The sequence below is a fragment of the Limanda limanda genome, chromosome 16 (assembly GCF_963576545.1).
Source record: "Limanda limanda chromosome 16, fLimLim1.1, whole genome shotgun sequence".
Lineage (NCBI taxonomy): Eukaryota > Metazoa > Chordata > Actinopteri > Pleuronectiformes > Pleuronectidae > Limanda > Limanda limanda.
The window spans coordinates 23,716,125-23,729,854 of NC_083651.1; the positions used below are offsets into that span (position 1 = coordinate 23,716,125).

At 41.7% G+C, this 13,730-nt stretch overlaps 1 protein-coding gene across 1 annotated transcript in view; it reads right to left on the reverse strand.

The window, feature by feature from the left end:
- epb41l5 (erythrocyte membrane protein band 4.1 like 5) overlaps positions 1-13,730 on the reverse strand; it is a 33,439-nt gene extending 19,709 nt beyond the window's left edge. Inside the window, exons 1-7 of the mRNA XM_061088086.1 lie at positions 13,595-13,730; positions 12,314-12,525; positions 5,582-5,686; positions 4,315-4,357; positions 3,425-3,503; positions 2,790-2,834; positions 2,258-2,310 (exon numbers count right to left, since the gene is read on the reverse strand). Coding sequence (XP_060944069.1) covers positions 2,258-2,310; positions 2,790-2,834; positions 3,425-3,503; positions 4,315-4,357; positions 5,582-5,686; positions 12,314-12,493 — 505 coding nt within the window. The 5' untranslated portion in view covers positions 12,494-12,525; positions 13,595-13,730. The remainder of the gene's footprint in view (positions 1-2,257; positions 2,311-2,789; positions 2,835-3,424; positions 3,504-4,314; positions 4,358-5,581; positions 5,687-12,313; positions 12,526-13,594) is intronic.

Here is a 13,730-nt window from a genome sequence, read left to right on the forward strand (position 1 = left end):
AAACCCTCCCTTTATTCCCAGTGCACAAAGCTCTGTGTAGCATCAGGTCAGGGACTGATCTCTCTGGACTACAGGCCAGAGATTTTATCAGAGCAAAAAGCTAAATAAAAAGGGAGGGCTGGACAGGCAAAAAACATAAATCTCCACGAGATAAGAACGAGAGTTGTATGTTGAAAACAAGACAATGGGGAAAACCGTATCTCTGTTGTATGGAGAAATTGGACAGAGACTGAGATGTCTTGGTTCTGATAGTTTCAGTCGATAGGAGACACGAGGACCTGCTGGGAGCTATTCGCTGTTTAGTGAACCCAGATGTGAGCAAAGATTCAGGATTCAGAGGAGGGAAAAAAGGTAATTTCATTCTCTCCCTGTCCCAGTAAATGTCAGTGGACTAACAACATAATTCTGAGAAAAAAAGGAAGACAAAGGGAGAAAGCTCAGCTGAGGGAAAGAGAGAAGACAGAAAGCGTACTGGATTAGGGGGCCTCTGAAGAGGATGGAGCACTAATGAGCTGGCATTTACCCCACAGTGACTGAGTGAGTGTGTGTGTGTGTGTCTCCACGGGTTTGTGCACGCAATCCCATTTCATAAAAACTCTACTGACTCATTCTTTTGTTCGTCTGATGCACGACTATTTATGTGGCTCTTACAGGTATATTCCTCATTTAGCAGTAAATTGTGTATACTGCTATAGTAAGTCCCATCAATATCTTCTCAATTAATGCTTTTGCAATATAATGTAGGCCTGTGTAGCAGACAATAATAGTGGAGACTATTCCTGCTTTTATACACAGGTTTGACTGACACAATTCAAACAGTAGATAAGGAACTAACAGTGGGATTGATAAAGGTGAGGATGGTAGAATTGAATGGAAGAATTTCTTTGTCCTATGAAAAGTACAACAACTTGATTATTTAAATACATTTACCCAAGTAAACAGTTTTCTGAACAAAATAATTTAAGTCATGGTTACATGATTAAGTGTCTGTCCATTTTCAGAAAGAAAAACCCAAATACACCTTTTCAGCAGCTGCGCATTTTCTGTTAAAAGGTTATATAATCAATACTCGCTGCCACTAGATGTCACACTGAAACAAATATCTTTTAACAAAAACAAATCCTCCGTTAACCTCACTCAATGAGCCCAACGAGAGCAGCTTATAACACAAAATCATCAGCATCGTTCTAAGATGTTTGATAGTAATATGAATAATAACAAATCTCTGTAGCACAGCAGGCAGTGTCGAGCTGCCAGGTTCTACTCATGATGAATAGCAGCGCATCACTCACCCAGCCATTTAGTCCATATATTAAAAAAAAGCCTGAGAGGCAACAGCTCAAAGCTTAAGTTCTTTTGAAAGTCTGAGTTTACCCCCCCCCCCTTAATGTTGTATGGGAAATCACTTCTCAGCCCCATGTGTCAGCAATTTCATTCTCCACCACTCCATCCAATGCTACATCCCTCCTCTGATTTGCAATCGTATTGTAGCGTTGAGGTTTGTGTGCCTCAGTGACTGCAGCACCGGGAACATCACTCAGAGCCGATGGTGATTCACATCGACAGCATGACTGGTCTGAAAAAAGATCAAGGAAAACTCCTGGGGAGCAGCAACACAAGGGTCCATTCCCGCAATTGGACTTGAGAGAGCGCATGGATCTGATTGGTGGACATCTTGGTTTTACACACAGCTCACATGAGAAGTGGGGAAGGTCATTTTTATCAGCTGAAAGCTACAAAGTACGGGAAGGGCCTGGGAGTGGTGTGTGTCGGGCGTGTGGGAGGGATAGAACAGATTCAAGGTATGCGACCAAAAACAAACTAGTTCTTAGAAAAAAGGGAAAGGTTCAGTGCAGATGGAAAAACTTCTTGGATTACAAGCATATTCAACCTTTAAACTGACAAACTGCTTGTCAATCAATCAATAAATCAAATATTTTTTGTATTGCCTGTTTTCCTAAATCTCAATTTGTCTCATAGGGCTTAACAAGGTGCGACATCCTCTGCTCTTAACCCTCAACAAGAGGAAGGAAAAACTACCCCCCAAAAAACAGCTTGTATGACTCACACTACACTAACTGTTTCTGTTTCTATATTTCTTGACAAGAATTTTGGGGCTTAGTGCAGCAAAGCCAGCAGACGTCTCAACTGTGTACTGCAGCTCGCACTGCAATCAAACACGACACTGGGAATGGCAGGTGTTGCAGAGGTGATTCCAATTACCAAACCAGATCCTGGAGACCTGCTGTGTGCTTACCCTGTAACGAGAAGGAAGCCAACTCCACCGCTGTTTCAAAGGAACATTCGAGCCTGAAAACACAGACACACATAAAGTCAGTCACAGATTAAAATTAGGAAACGCTGACACAAGCCACCAACATTCCCCTCGGACCGTCACTGGGACCCACTGGACTCTGCCACTTCCTATTAGTCATCAGCCTGGATACACACTCAGCAGGTGTTGAACAAAACAGAGAGCAGATACCAAGAACTTCAAAATGAAACATGAGAAGTTACGACATCTTCATGATTCAAGTTGTTTACACTTTAGTTAAATATAATTACTAATGCAATCCACAATATAACACAACTGTTGGCAAGACTTAATCTTAGAACTGGCTACACAGGCCTCTAATGTGCTGCTGTGTGGTCTATGCTGGCAGGGTGGAGCCCTGATGTGCATCATAAACTAATGGATTATATTTCTGTCTCTCCCTTTCTCAAACTGAACATTTATTGTCACTTATACCATAATATTGTGTGAGTTGTATGAGGTGATGATTACTTACTTGCCACTGAGGATGTCTTGCTTCAATTGTAACACAAATAGGTATCTGAAAGTAAAGCATAACAATACACTTGAATATAGTGATGGAATTTCACTAGATTTGACAGTTTTATGGGACATGACACAAAAACATTGATCATGTTGAATCCTGTACAATGTGACCTTTGTTGACTGAATGAATCTTGGCCTGATTCCCTACACGAGGGCATTTATGCCAAACCTTGATGTCAACAGAAGAGCCTGAACTTTGGCTTAAGAAACAACCTCAACCAGAGGGGGAGGAACGAGCTAAAGGAATAAAGAGAAAGATCAACTTCCCATTGGGCTGCATATTACAAACCAACCTTTGTGTTGTGTATCATGCTCTGAGCATCAAATTGTGACAATACTGTTAGAGATTTGTGTCTCGTTCCTCGTTGTCAGAGTGGGTTTGCAAAAGGGCCACGACAGATCAGAGTGAATTAATTTAAACCTAAGTCACAGACATTCAGTGATGAAGTGCTGGTCCATGGCTGGTTCATCAGAACACACTGACTTCTGAAGGTTTATAAGATTAGATAAACTTGAGGTTTGATTAATTTGTACACGATAAAATGCGCTACAGTAGACAGTTTACATTTGAATGTCTTAACTCACCTGGTGAGCTCCTCATGCAGGTTGTTGGGTTCTGAAGAGTAAAACTTCACCCTCAAGTGAAGGCAGTATGGTGGACCGACTGAGAAACAGATGAATTATCAGGTTTAACAATACAATTAGCCACCATGAAGTTATAATAAGCAAAGTAACAGGATGAAGAGAAATTGTCGAATACTTATTAGGGATGCACCGATCCGCTTTTTTCACCTCCGATACCGATACCGATATCTGAGGTTTAGTATCGGCCGATACCGATCCGATACTAATTAAACAGTCGGATTCCCCTGGTCCGCACCAGTTAGTCACCCGCGGGCGAGTTCACCAACTTTGCAGCTCCGCCGGTTCCGTTCAAACTGAGCAGGGCGGGAGATCCGGACCGGGCCCCGTCCGGCACCGGGCCGGCGGAGGGACCGGGAGCCGGAGCGGGACCGGGACCCGGACCGGGAGCCGGACCGGGGTTCACAGCCGCCCGGGGGAAGCTAGCGGCGGCGGCGTGCGGAGTGGGCAAAGTTCCGGGTCCCGGTACCGGGGCAGCAGCCGTCAGCCTGGCTCCGGGGAGCACCGCGGCCCCGGTGGAGGCGGCTCGGCTTGCACCGGGAACCGGGGGAGAGGCGCCGGGCACTGTCGGCTCCGCACGGCGTGTTGTTTGCGTATGACGTCACTCACAGCGCACAGCATAGAATTACACTGAATAGATCAGCCGATATGGATCGGCCCATTGTCACCGATACCCGATCTAGAAATTTCTTTAATATCGGTACCGATACCGATACAAATATCGGATCGGTGCATCCCTAATACTTATACATGACATAAAAATGTGATGATTGCAAGTAATTATGAATGTTTTGGGGAAGATAAAGAAAAGGTAGAGGCCAGTGTTTACTTACTTTTCACTTGCTTTTTTATACTTTTCGTAACATCGAGCCAATGCTGAAACAACATGAAGGTTAACAATTAAAAAAGTTCAATATCTTCAGAAAGGTGTAGTTTACTATCAAACATATTTAATTATTGCGGCAAGTTGGTCATAATTTAATGGATATTAATTTATACTTATATATATATAAATATATATACATGTCTGCCCAAGAAAACACAGCATCTTCATATTCAAGGTTTAGTACAAAAAAAGAAAATTATATAAATATTACCAAACACTGACACTGCATTTGTTTTATGAATAAAAAAAAGAGTAGTTCTGTTAAGGAAAAGTCTAAATCAGGAAGGTCCTGCGTGTGCAGATATACACACACAGTAATTATTCTTGGTTCTGGTTCTATGAGGCATGAACAATGTCAAGGAGAGTCAGGGGTGGTTGTGTGTGGATGTGTGTGCGTGTGCGTGTGCGTTTGCGTGTGTGTGTGTCTAAGTTAGTAAAAGATAACAGAGGAAAACGCACACTCTAGTCTACTCTCCCCCACATTCCTTATTTCAGCCCTCTCTCTCTCTCTCTCCCTCTCGCTCCTTCATACGCTCTCCCACTCTTTTGCTCTCTGGCTCCACTCCTCTCCTCTTTGTCCTTCCCTTCTGCTTCATCTTCACTCCCACTGGCCCTGCGTCCTTCCATGGCCTTCACAGAGGATCAGTGTGAAGGAAGCAGACCAGTGACTTTAAACACTTTGTCTTAGTGCACGGCCTGACTCCCAAAAAGATTCCCATAACCAATCCCTTTAGCCCATTCACAGAGAGGGAAAGTCCCCGTCTCAAGCTTCTCACCAAGTCGGTGGACTGACACTTAAAGTCTGGCTGAGAAGTGGCTGCCTGAAGAACTTAGTGAAGCATTCAATAATAACTTAACTGAAACGACATAGATATTTTCACTAAAGTAGATGAGTGCAAAGTGTATGTGATGTTTCACCCTGTTTTTTAATAGCGTCAAATAACTTAATTTAAACCAAACTTACGAGAAAAATGAGCACTTAATATATAATATAACATTATTTTGAGATAAATGTATCTGACATGTACTTTGACTTTATATTTTGACCCAAGTCCTATAAACTTACATGGAGTAGAATAGGTTTTGGACCAATACTGCAGCCAGCCACTACAAGAGGCCTAGAAAAATTTGGCTTCACCTTTCAACCCAACATACTATTGCATGAAAAATAAAGAGTACAGTATAGGATAACAACAGTGCATCTCCAGTCTTACCGGCACTTGTGCGGAGTCCATGAAGCGCAGTCCGAAGTAGTCTTTCTCTACGATGTCCAGATGATACATGATCTGGTCAAACAGCTCCTCACCTTTGGCTTTTTTCTGAGCAGAGAAACGCACAAACAAACAGAGGACTTAGAGATCTGATGGACAAATTGTCTGCAGAGGCGTGGACAAAAACAGTTTGAACTGGAGATATTGAAGGAAAATTCCCAGTCATGCATTGTCAACACAAATAACTTGGTGAGGAAGTTAAGATGATTCTCAGGTTGGTTAATATATCAACCATCTGTAGTCGGAAAGGAAAGTGGCATCCAAAACCTTAAGGTTACATCACAACAAAAGAATGTTCATCATGTTTACAGTTAGATGCTTAACATTCTTCTGAGAGAATAATATACAGAACGTTCGTTGGATAAATAAATCTAATACATTTGCAATCCTTATGACATATGAGATTTTTGTTCTGTCAAATAATTTAACAGATTCGTGTCAATTTCTCTGTTCATTACTTTTTTGATTAATTGTCATTAAAAATAGACATACAGAAGTTCACAAGACCAAAAGTTCCTTTCAAAGTGGTTTGAGCTTTCTCTCTTGACCAGCTCCAAAATACTGTTTGGAGTTGCTGATTTGTGTTTTATGGATTTGAATTGAGACAAGAAAATATTAACATGAAGTATGTGAATAGGTGTTGCCCTTTCTGACAAAGCCGTACCAGTTACTGCCTGTTCTCGGCCTGGAACTGGGAGATCTCCCTCTCACTCTCTCACACACACACATACACGACTTCTAAACCCCACCATGAGGCACAGCGACAGGGTTGCCACAGTAACTGGGGTTGAAGTGCCCCAGACGCCCAGGAGCACGGGGAAGTGGGGTGGCTGAACACATCATGTGATCAGCTGGCTCGATGAAAAAGGTGCCGTCCAAGATCAGCCAGCAGCTGTAATTCTATTTTTTTTTAACATCCTTTACTACATTTGTTGTAAATTAACCAAATATACAACAGACTTTATACTCTTCCACACAGGTACTACAGTTGCAAACAAATATAATATTCACTTTCACACGACTTTTATTTTCTCTCATTGGAGCGCATTGGAGAGCCACAACATCCACAGCATTTAGCAAATCTATCAATCAAGTGAGAGGCCTGCTGAGGGTAACAGGTAACCAGTAAAATACTGAAGCAGGACCAGAGAAACATGAATAAAAACCAGTCACGCCATTCATGTACTGTCAGGTGAAAGAAAACAAAGATTTAAATTTTGTCAATAGAGAAATGAATCATTCAGAAATCTTTGCTCTCAGGTTCTGTCTAAGCTGTGCATATGTCTCCTTTTTCAAAACAAGAACATATTTTAATGAAACGACTCAGTTGTATTTTAATGGTGGTGAGTTTCATTTGTCATTCTAAGCATTCATTCACAAACTATGTTGAATATGTAGTGTCTGAAAAGAAGCAAAAACATGGATGAGTAAAGGGAGGAGACCACAGGTGCATTTGACGTTTCCCTGGGTCTCCTCAGACACACACACACACACACGCACGCACACACACACACGCACACACTTGGACACACACACACTCACAAACACATGCCCGCCCCAAGAGAGCTGCTGGGCAGAGTAGGGAGGCTGGCCCCATGCTAGCTGGCATTGCTGAGGAGGCATACCGCACCCCGACGGTACCCAGGGAGAGAGTACAAAGGACTCATTGTGTGTTTGTGTGTGTTTGTGTGTGTGTGTGTGTGTGTGTGTGTGTGTGTGTGTGTGTGTGTGGGTGTGTGTGCATGTTTTATAGTTCTTGCAGTATTGTTTGGCTGTTTGCAGTCGTTCCACCTGCCTTTGAGGACAGAGCTCGCTCTCTCAGACAGTAGTGTAATGTTAATGTTACAATTGAGCTGATTCCCTTATCTGTAGGCAACAAAACAGCCGATGTTCTAACACATCGATTAGAGCAAAGCCTCATCACACCATCCAAAATGGTAGAGGGCTCAGGGGTTTTAAGAAAAAGGATTCAGTTTGCTGGATAATTCTTTACCTGACTCTCCTCTAAAAGATCAGATCCGGTGTCTTGAAAGTATATTAGTTTCACTTAATTAAAACTGCAATTTTATTTTCCCAAAAGCCACTTCTTCTTCACCATTCCAAAACAGCAGCTGTGTTTTACTGCCAACAGCAACAAACTGCTTTTAGAGAGGTAAAGAAGAAGAGATTTACGGCAGTGTGGCGTTTAGCCAGAGCGAGCTACAAGGTCCACAAACTGGCAATATTTCGACTGGAAAGTCCCACAAGTAAAATGTTATAATATTGTTAGAAACTAAAACTAGATGATAAACTAAATAATAATTTAAAAAACCTTCATCCTCTGTTTGTATTTGCTTTTCAAAAGGTGAGCCAGGCCATACAACAATAATATCAGCTCCATACAGGGTTGGCAGGATGTAGCTGATAAAATACATTATATAAATATATTTTTAATCTATACTCTTTATCAGCCATAGGTATCGGAATCTATAAACAGAAGAGAAAATTATATCTGAACAGCTTTACAAAAAACAAGCATTTTTACAACAAATCTATCAACGAGAGAAAAACGAAGGAGTTGACGGCTACTACGCTTACATGGACAGCAATATTCAGTCCTCTGACCATATTCTGAATAAGATATTATTCTCATTATGACGTTTACATGATATTCCTGTTTATATGTTGGAGAGCAGAGTCTGATTATGACTTGTCAGCTTTACATTCAAATACCTGTTAAGTAGTTAGTTAACTGGCTTATACTGATGTAACAAAATGCTGTGAAAACTCAAATAGGATATTTTAATGTGATTAAGACGTATACATGTCTTTGTACTGCGACTGAGGTAACGTCTTAATTTGATTATTGTGTATTCCAAGAATTACCTTATTGGGATTAAGGTAATGCTGTTTACATCACAGTGTCTTATCCAGACTATTTTCTTAATCCGGACAATATCGCATATTGGTGCTCCTGTTAATGTGTATAATGTGAGTTGAGGTAGGCTGGTGAGGGGGAGACAGAGAAAAAAAAACAGGCCTGTAAATACATAAAAAGCTAAGAATGTGGGGCCGTGTGGATTAATGTGTGGACATGGATGCTGCAGAACAGTGGTAACCCCGGGAGACAGCTTTGGGTGGCCTTACATACCAGGAACTCAGACAGCTGGGGAGCCATAGTGAGTGAATGACTCCTATTCAGTGTCCGATTGTGGCTGTGTATTTACAACCACTTCAACACATAGAAAGAAAAAACAAACTGCACCATTTAGCAGTGGCGCTTATCCACATTTCTGCCACCAAGTCGAGACAACAACTTTGTATCTGCAGGACAACACAACATGATACCAAAGTACAACAAAGGGAGGATTATAGTCTGTTTTTTAATTGACAACCCAAGTGTGTTTGTGTGTTTTATATTGCATAACACCTACTGCACAATCCCTAGAAAACTGTACTCTCCACTAAGAGCCGAGTCAGACCATTGACAGCTTGTGCTCTGAGAACTTTTTCTCACAGACTGTCAGGCTGATTCACTGATAGTGGGAAGCTACTATGTTTCCCTGCAAACTTTCCCAACTTCGATCTTCACTTTTAGAAGGTTTGACCAATAGTTCACACTGTTCCCGTCATCATCTTAAACCAGAAGCAGTCATGTTTACTCTTTCGCATTTCTCCCATAGTTGCTGCTGCGGTCGTTAGATATCTAAAGTAAAATGTAAAACATTTAAACAAAGCAGTGCTCCTAACTGCTGTGTTATTCTTATTTCCTTATCACGTAGAGAGTTGGATGATAAGAACCTAGTGTTTGCAGAAGCTACCTATATCAGGGGGGAGGGGGAAAAACAAAGGAAGCTCATTTTTAAAGCAAAACCAAAAGGGCCAGAACTCTGCTGGAATGCATCCAGCTCAACACAAAAACTTTCTTCAGGTGCACGATGCCTGGGGATTATTAAGTTGGGAAAGTAAACTTGTGCTTGATTATCACCATCAGCAAAATAGGAAATAAAAAAAAAGCAACTAATAGAGCAAACTCCAGTTAAAGATGCAAAAGCTTCCTTCTTTTCTAACTTGATTTTAATGAATTACTCTATAATTCCAGATGGTGACTACACATCCTCTACAACGAGAGTTACCTGTGGTGTACCACAAGGGTCAATTTTAGGCTCAATTTAATTTATCTATTTCATCTATTTATATGCTTCCTCTTGGACAAATCATCAAATGCCACAACTTCTGCTTCTACTGCTCAGCAGAGCAGATGACACACAGATAGGACAGAGACGGCCTAGTTGCTGTGCTAGACTGTCTAAATGATCTCAACAGCTGGATGGTACAAAACTACTTAAAACTCGACAACTCAAAGTCAGAAATAATATCATTCAATCCACCGAACCCCATCAACCACATTGAATGTAGCCTTGGTGCCTGGTTAAGGGTTAGGGTTAACCCCTCACCACAAATTAAAGAAGCAGTCCAGTCCTGCTTCCTACAAATCAGAACCATCTCCAAAATCAAACCCGTACTTTCACACCCGGTCTTGGAAATAGTAATTCATGCTCTAGTCTTCGCTAGACTGGACGACTGTAACTCCCTCCTCTCAGGCAGAAGCCAAAGGTCAGTCTCCTAGTTCAGATCGCAGCAGTTTGGCTTCTCACTGGTCTTAAAAGGCAACATCACTTCACTCAGATCCTCGCTTCTCTTCATTGGCTCCCTTTGCGTTTTATAATTGATTTTAAGATTTTACTGATAACTTATAAAGCACACCAGGGTCTGGCCCCAAGCTACATCACAGAACTGCTGACCCCTAATGTGCCCTGCACGCAGCCTTAGATCCTCCAGTGGAGCCCTGCTCGCTGTTCCAAAGTTGAGGTTGAAAACTAAAGTTGGCCCCTCGGCTTTGGAACGGCCTACCTGAGCAGATAAGACTTGCCAAGTTAGTAACTTCCTATAAAATCACTTCTTAAAACTCACTTTTATAGACTTGCTTTCATGTGATGTCATGTTTTTACCGTGTTTTAATAGTTTTATTTTCACCTTTTATTTTACTTGCTCACTTATTTTTATGGTCATATTACTGCTTTTATGTGTTCAAGTTTTTATTTCCTTCCCTTTGTTGTCAAACGCGCTTTGTAAACTCTGTTTTTAAAAGGTGCAATATAAAGAAAGTTTATTATTTATTATTTTATAGCCTTGTAAAAATTCCAGTGATTATTTCTGCTCGGCTACAAACAAAAGAGCAAGCGAGAGGAAGACAAACGTAGAGAACAGTCCAAGCAGATAACATTCCACCAGAAGAAAGAATACAAATACAATCTGAACTTTCTATGCACAAAATACTGAGCTCACATAAAGGACTTGTGTTGTCTGTATTCTTGTGCATTTTTTTGTTTTTAAACAGTAAAAACAAATACTGTAATAGTGAGGAGCAGTGCTCTCTTCAGCAAGACTCCCTGGGAATATAAGCCCCACTGTTAGATTTACGGATGGGACAAGTCAAGAAGGACAGTTAGAAACCAGGCTGGCCTCACTGGAATGCTGTGGGTCGGAAAGAGGGAATCCCAGTGTAGTATTCAAATCCAGGGGAAAATAAAGATAACTATTTATTCCCTTAAAATTAAAGTTACTCAATTGCTACATAAGTTGAATCATGATTTCTCTAAGCATAGTCTGATTAATCTAAGAGAAAAAAACTAAGTAGATCAGCATAAGAAAGAGGTAGAGGACAGGGAAAGAAGGACAGATGGGAGTCGGTGGTGGGAAAAGAGACGTTCTGCTGTGTGTCCACTCGATGAGACCAACGTGTCACATGATGCGGTCATGTGATTATGGGTGTTCTCAAGAGAGGATCATGGAATTACAGGTGATCAGGAACACCACACACACACACACACACACACACACACACACACACACACACACACACACACACACACACACACACACACACACACACACACACACACACACACACACACACACACACACACACACACACACACACACACACACACACACACACACACACACACACACACACACACACACTATGTGGGCTTAAAGGGATTGTTCTTCTGACACAGACACACAATTGTCACTGTTACACCTCCTGTACTTTTGTTCTCCAGGTTTCACATGAATATTGTATGCTGTCTGTCTTCTTAACAACAGCAGAAAACTATGCAGTGGACACATTCCTTGTAAATCATGCATGCTTTAGTTCATGTGTGATCTCTTTCTCTCCATTTATTCTTCTGACACACTGGCTGCCAAGATTAAAAACTTCGATAAAAGTGAATGGTCAGGTTTTCTGCAGGTGTTAACTCTTTAAGATCTTTTTAAAACCATAATGAAAGAATATTAAGATCTTTCTTAAGTTTGACACCTGAGAAGGAATATCCGAATCCCCAAACTACTTACACTTCCCAACAATTAAAGATAATTGGAATAGAGAAATAACCTTGAAACCCGAAGAACACATTTTTAAGTAACACAGAGGTCACTGTAAATGAACATTAACATAATCAAACTGACATGAACATATTCATAACTGGCCAGGTAATATGTTAATGTTCATGGACATTTAAAAATTCAAAATATTATTAATTAACATTAATTTCAGACTATTTTTAGACCCCGTGGAAACCCTGCAGATTAAGAGCGTAAAAAAGTACATATGCTAGCATGGCTCCTTACCGGCAGCTCAACACTGACGTCCGTCCCGTCCAGTAAGGACACGCGGCAGGTGATGATGGACTTGGCGTCCCCGGCAGCAGGGATGTGTGTGATGGCTCGCTGGGCCTCTCGTAACCGGGCTTTCTCTGCATGCTTCCGGATGGAGCGTCGCCCCAGCGTCCTGCGCAGGAAACTCAGCATGATGGGGGAGAGGGGGGGTCACAGTACCACACCTGTGAGGAAATGGAGTAGAGATTGGAAACACGTGAGGAAGTAGACGGTTTGGGATCTGAACGTGGCTTCATTACATTACATTTCATTTAGCTGACGCTTTTATCCAAAGCGACTTACAATAAGTGCATTCAACCCCGAGGGTACAAACCAATTGACCAATTGCTTCAGAAATGTTTTTAATTATTAATATCCCCCTATGCTCATTATCATTTTTGTGTATAAGCATTTACACTCCATATCCTGATATCAGTGTCCAGATAAGACCTTATCTCATTTTTTTAAGACACCTTATTTTACTAGCTGGAGTACTGCATTTGTATACTGGGATATAACCAGATTTCTCATTGTTCCATGCAAACAGCCGAAGCCTCATAACTGGGACACAAAATGTAAACAAAGTCATATATTAGCTGAAATGTGCCTTTAGTACAGTAAACAAGATGTAAAGTGAAGTTTAAAGTTGACTGTGACAAGCGAACAAGTTAGAAATATGATCTCAAACTACGTGTATGACTTCTTACACAGTAGCTCTGCTGAGGTGAAGGTAAATAATAAATAATATACAACCGATTAATTTAATTAAGTTTAATTGAGTCTCTAAAATCTGTTTGTCTCATATTAAAAGCTTGATTAACAAAAGTAAGAAGTAAACACGGTTAGTTGAAGGAGTCAGATAACGGTTTTTAAACGTTAACTTGATTTCTCATCAGATAGAAAACCGCGCACGGTGATGGACGTCAAATACACAAACTGTGAAAATATAACAACAAACACACAAAAAACCACACAACACAACTGCTGCGCTATAAGAACAAACTTCACAACACAACCATTAGCTTCTTCTCCTCAGTTCGGGCCCGAGGTACCTGGTGCAGGGAGAAAAGCAACAGGTGTGCGTTCGATTTGCCGCACGGGCTCACCGGGCACCGGGCGGGTTGACTACTTTACGACTCCGCCCGTGCGAGGGTGTCCCCCGCTCGCCAAAACAAGTCCTCCCTCAGCTCCTGGGCGCTGGGTCATAGGACGGACACTTGCCCCGGGTTAGGGTTAGGATGAGCGGGTACTTACCGCGTCGTGCTCGGTCCAGTTCACCGGGAAACCATCGCAGGAGCTAAGCACCGAGCCGGGACGCCTCCATGTTGTGTGCAGCGCGCTCGCGACCCTGTTGCTCTTGCTCGCTGCGGCTCGTCACAGCTGCGGCGTC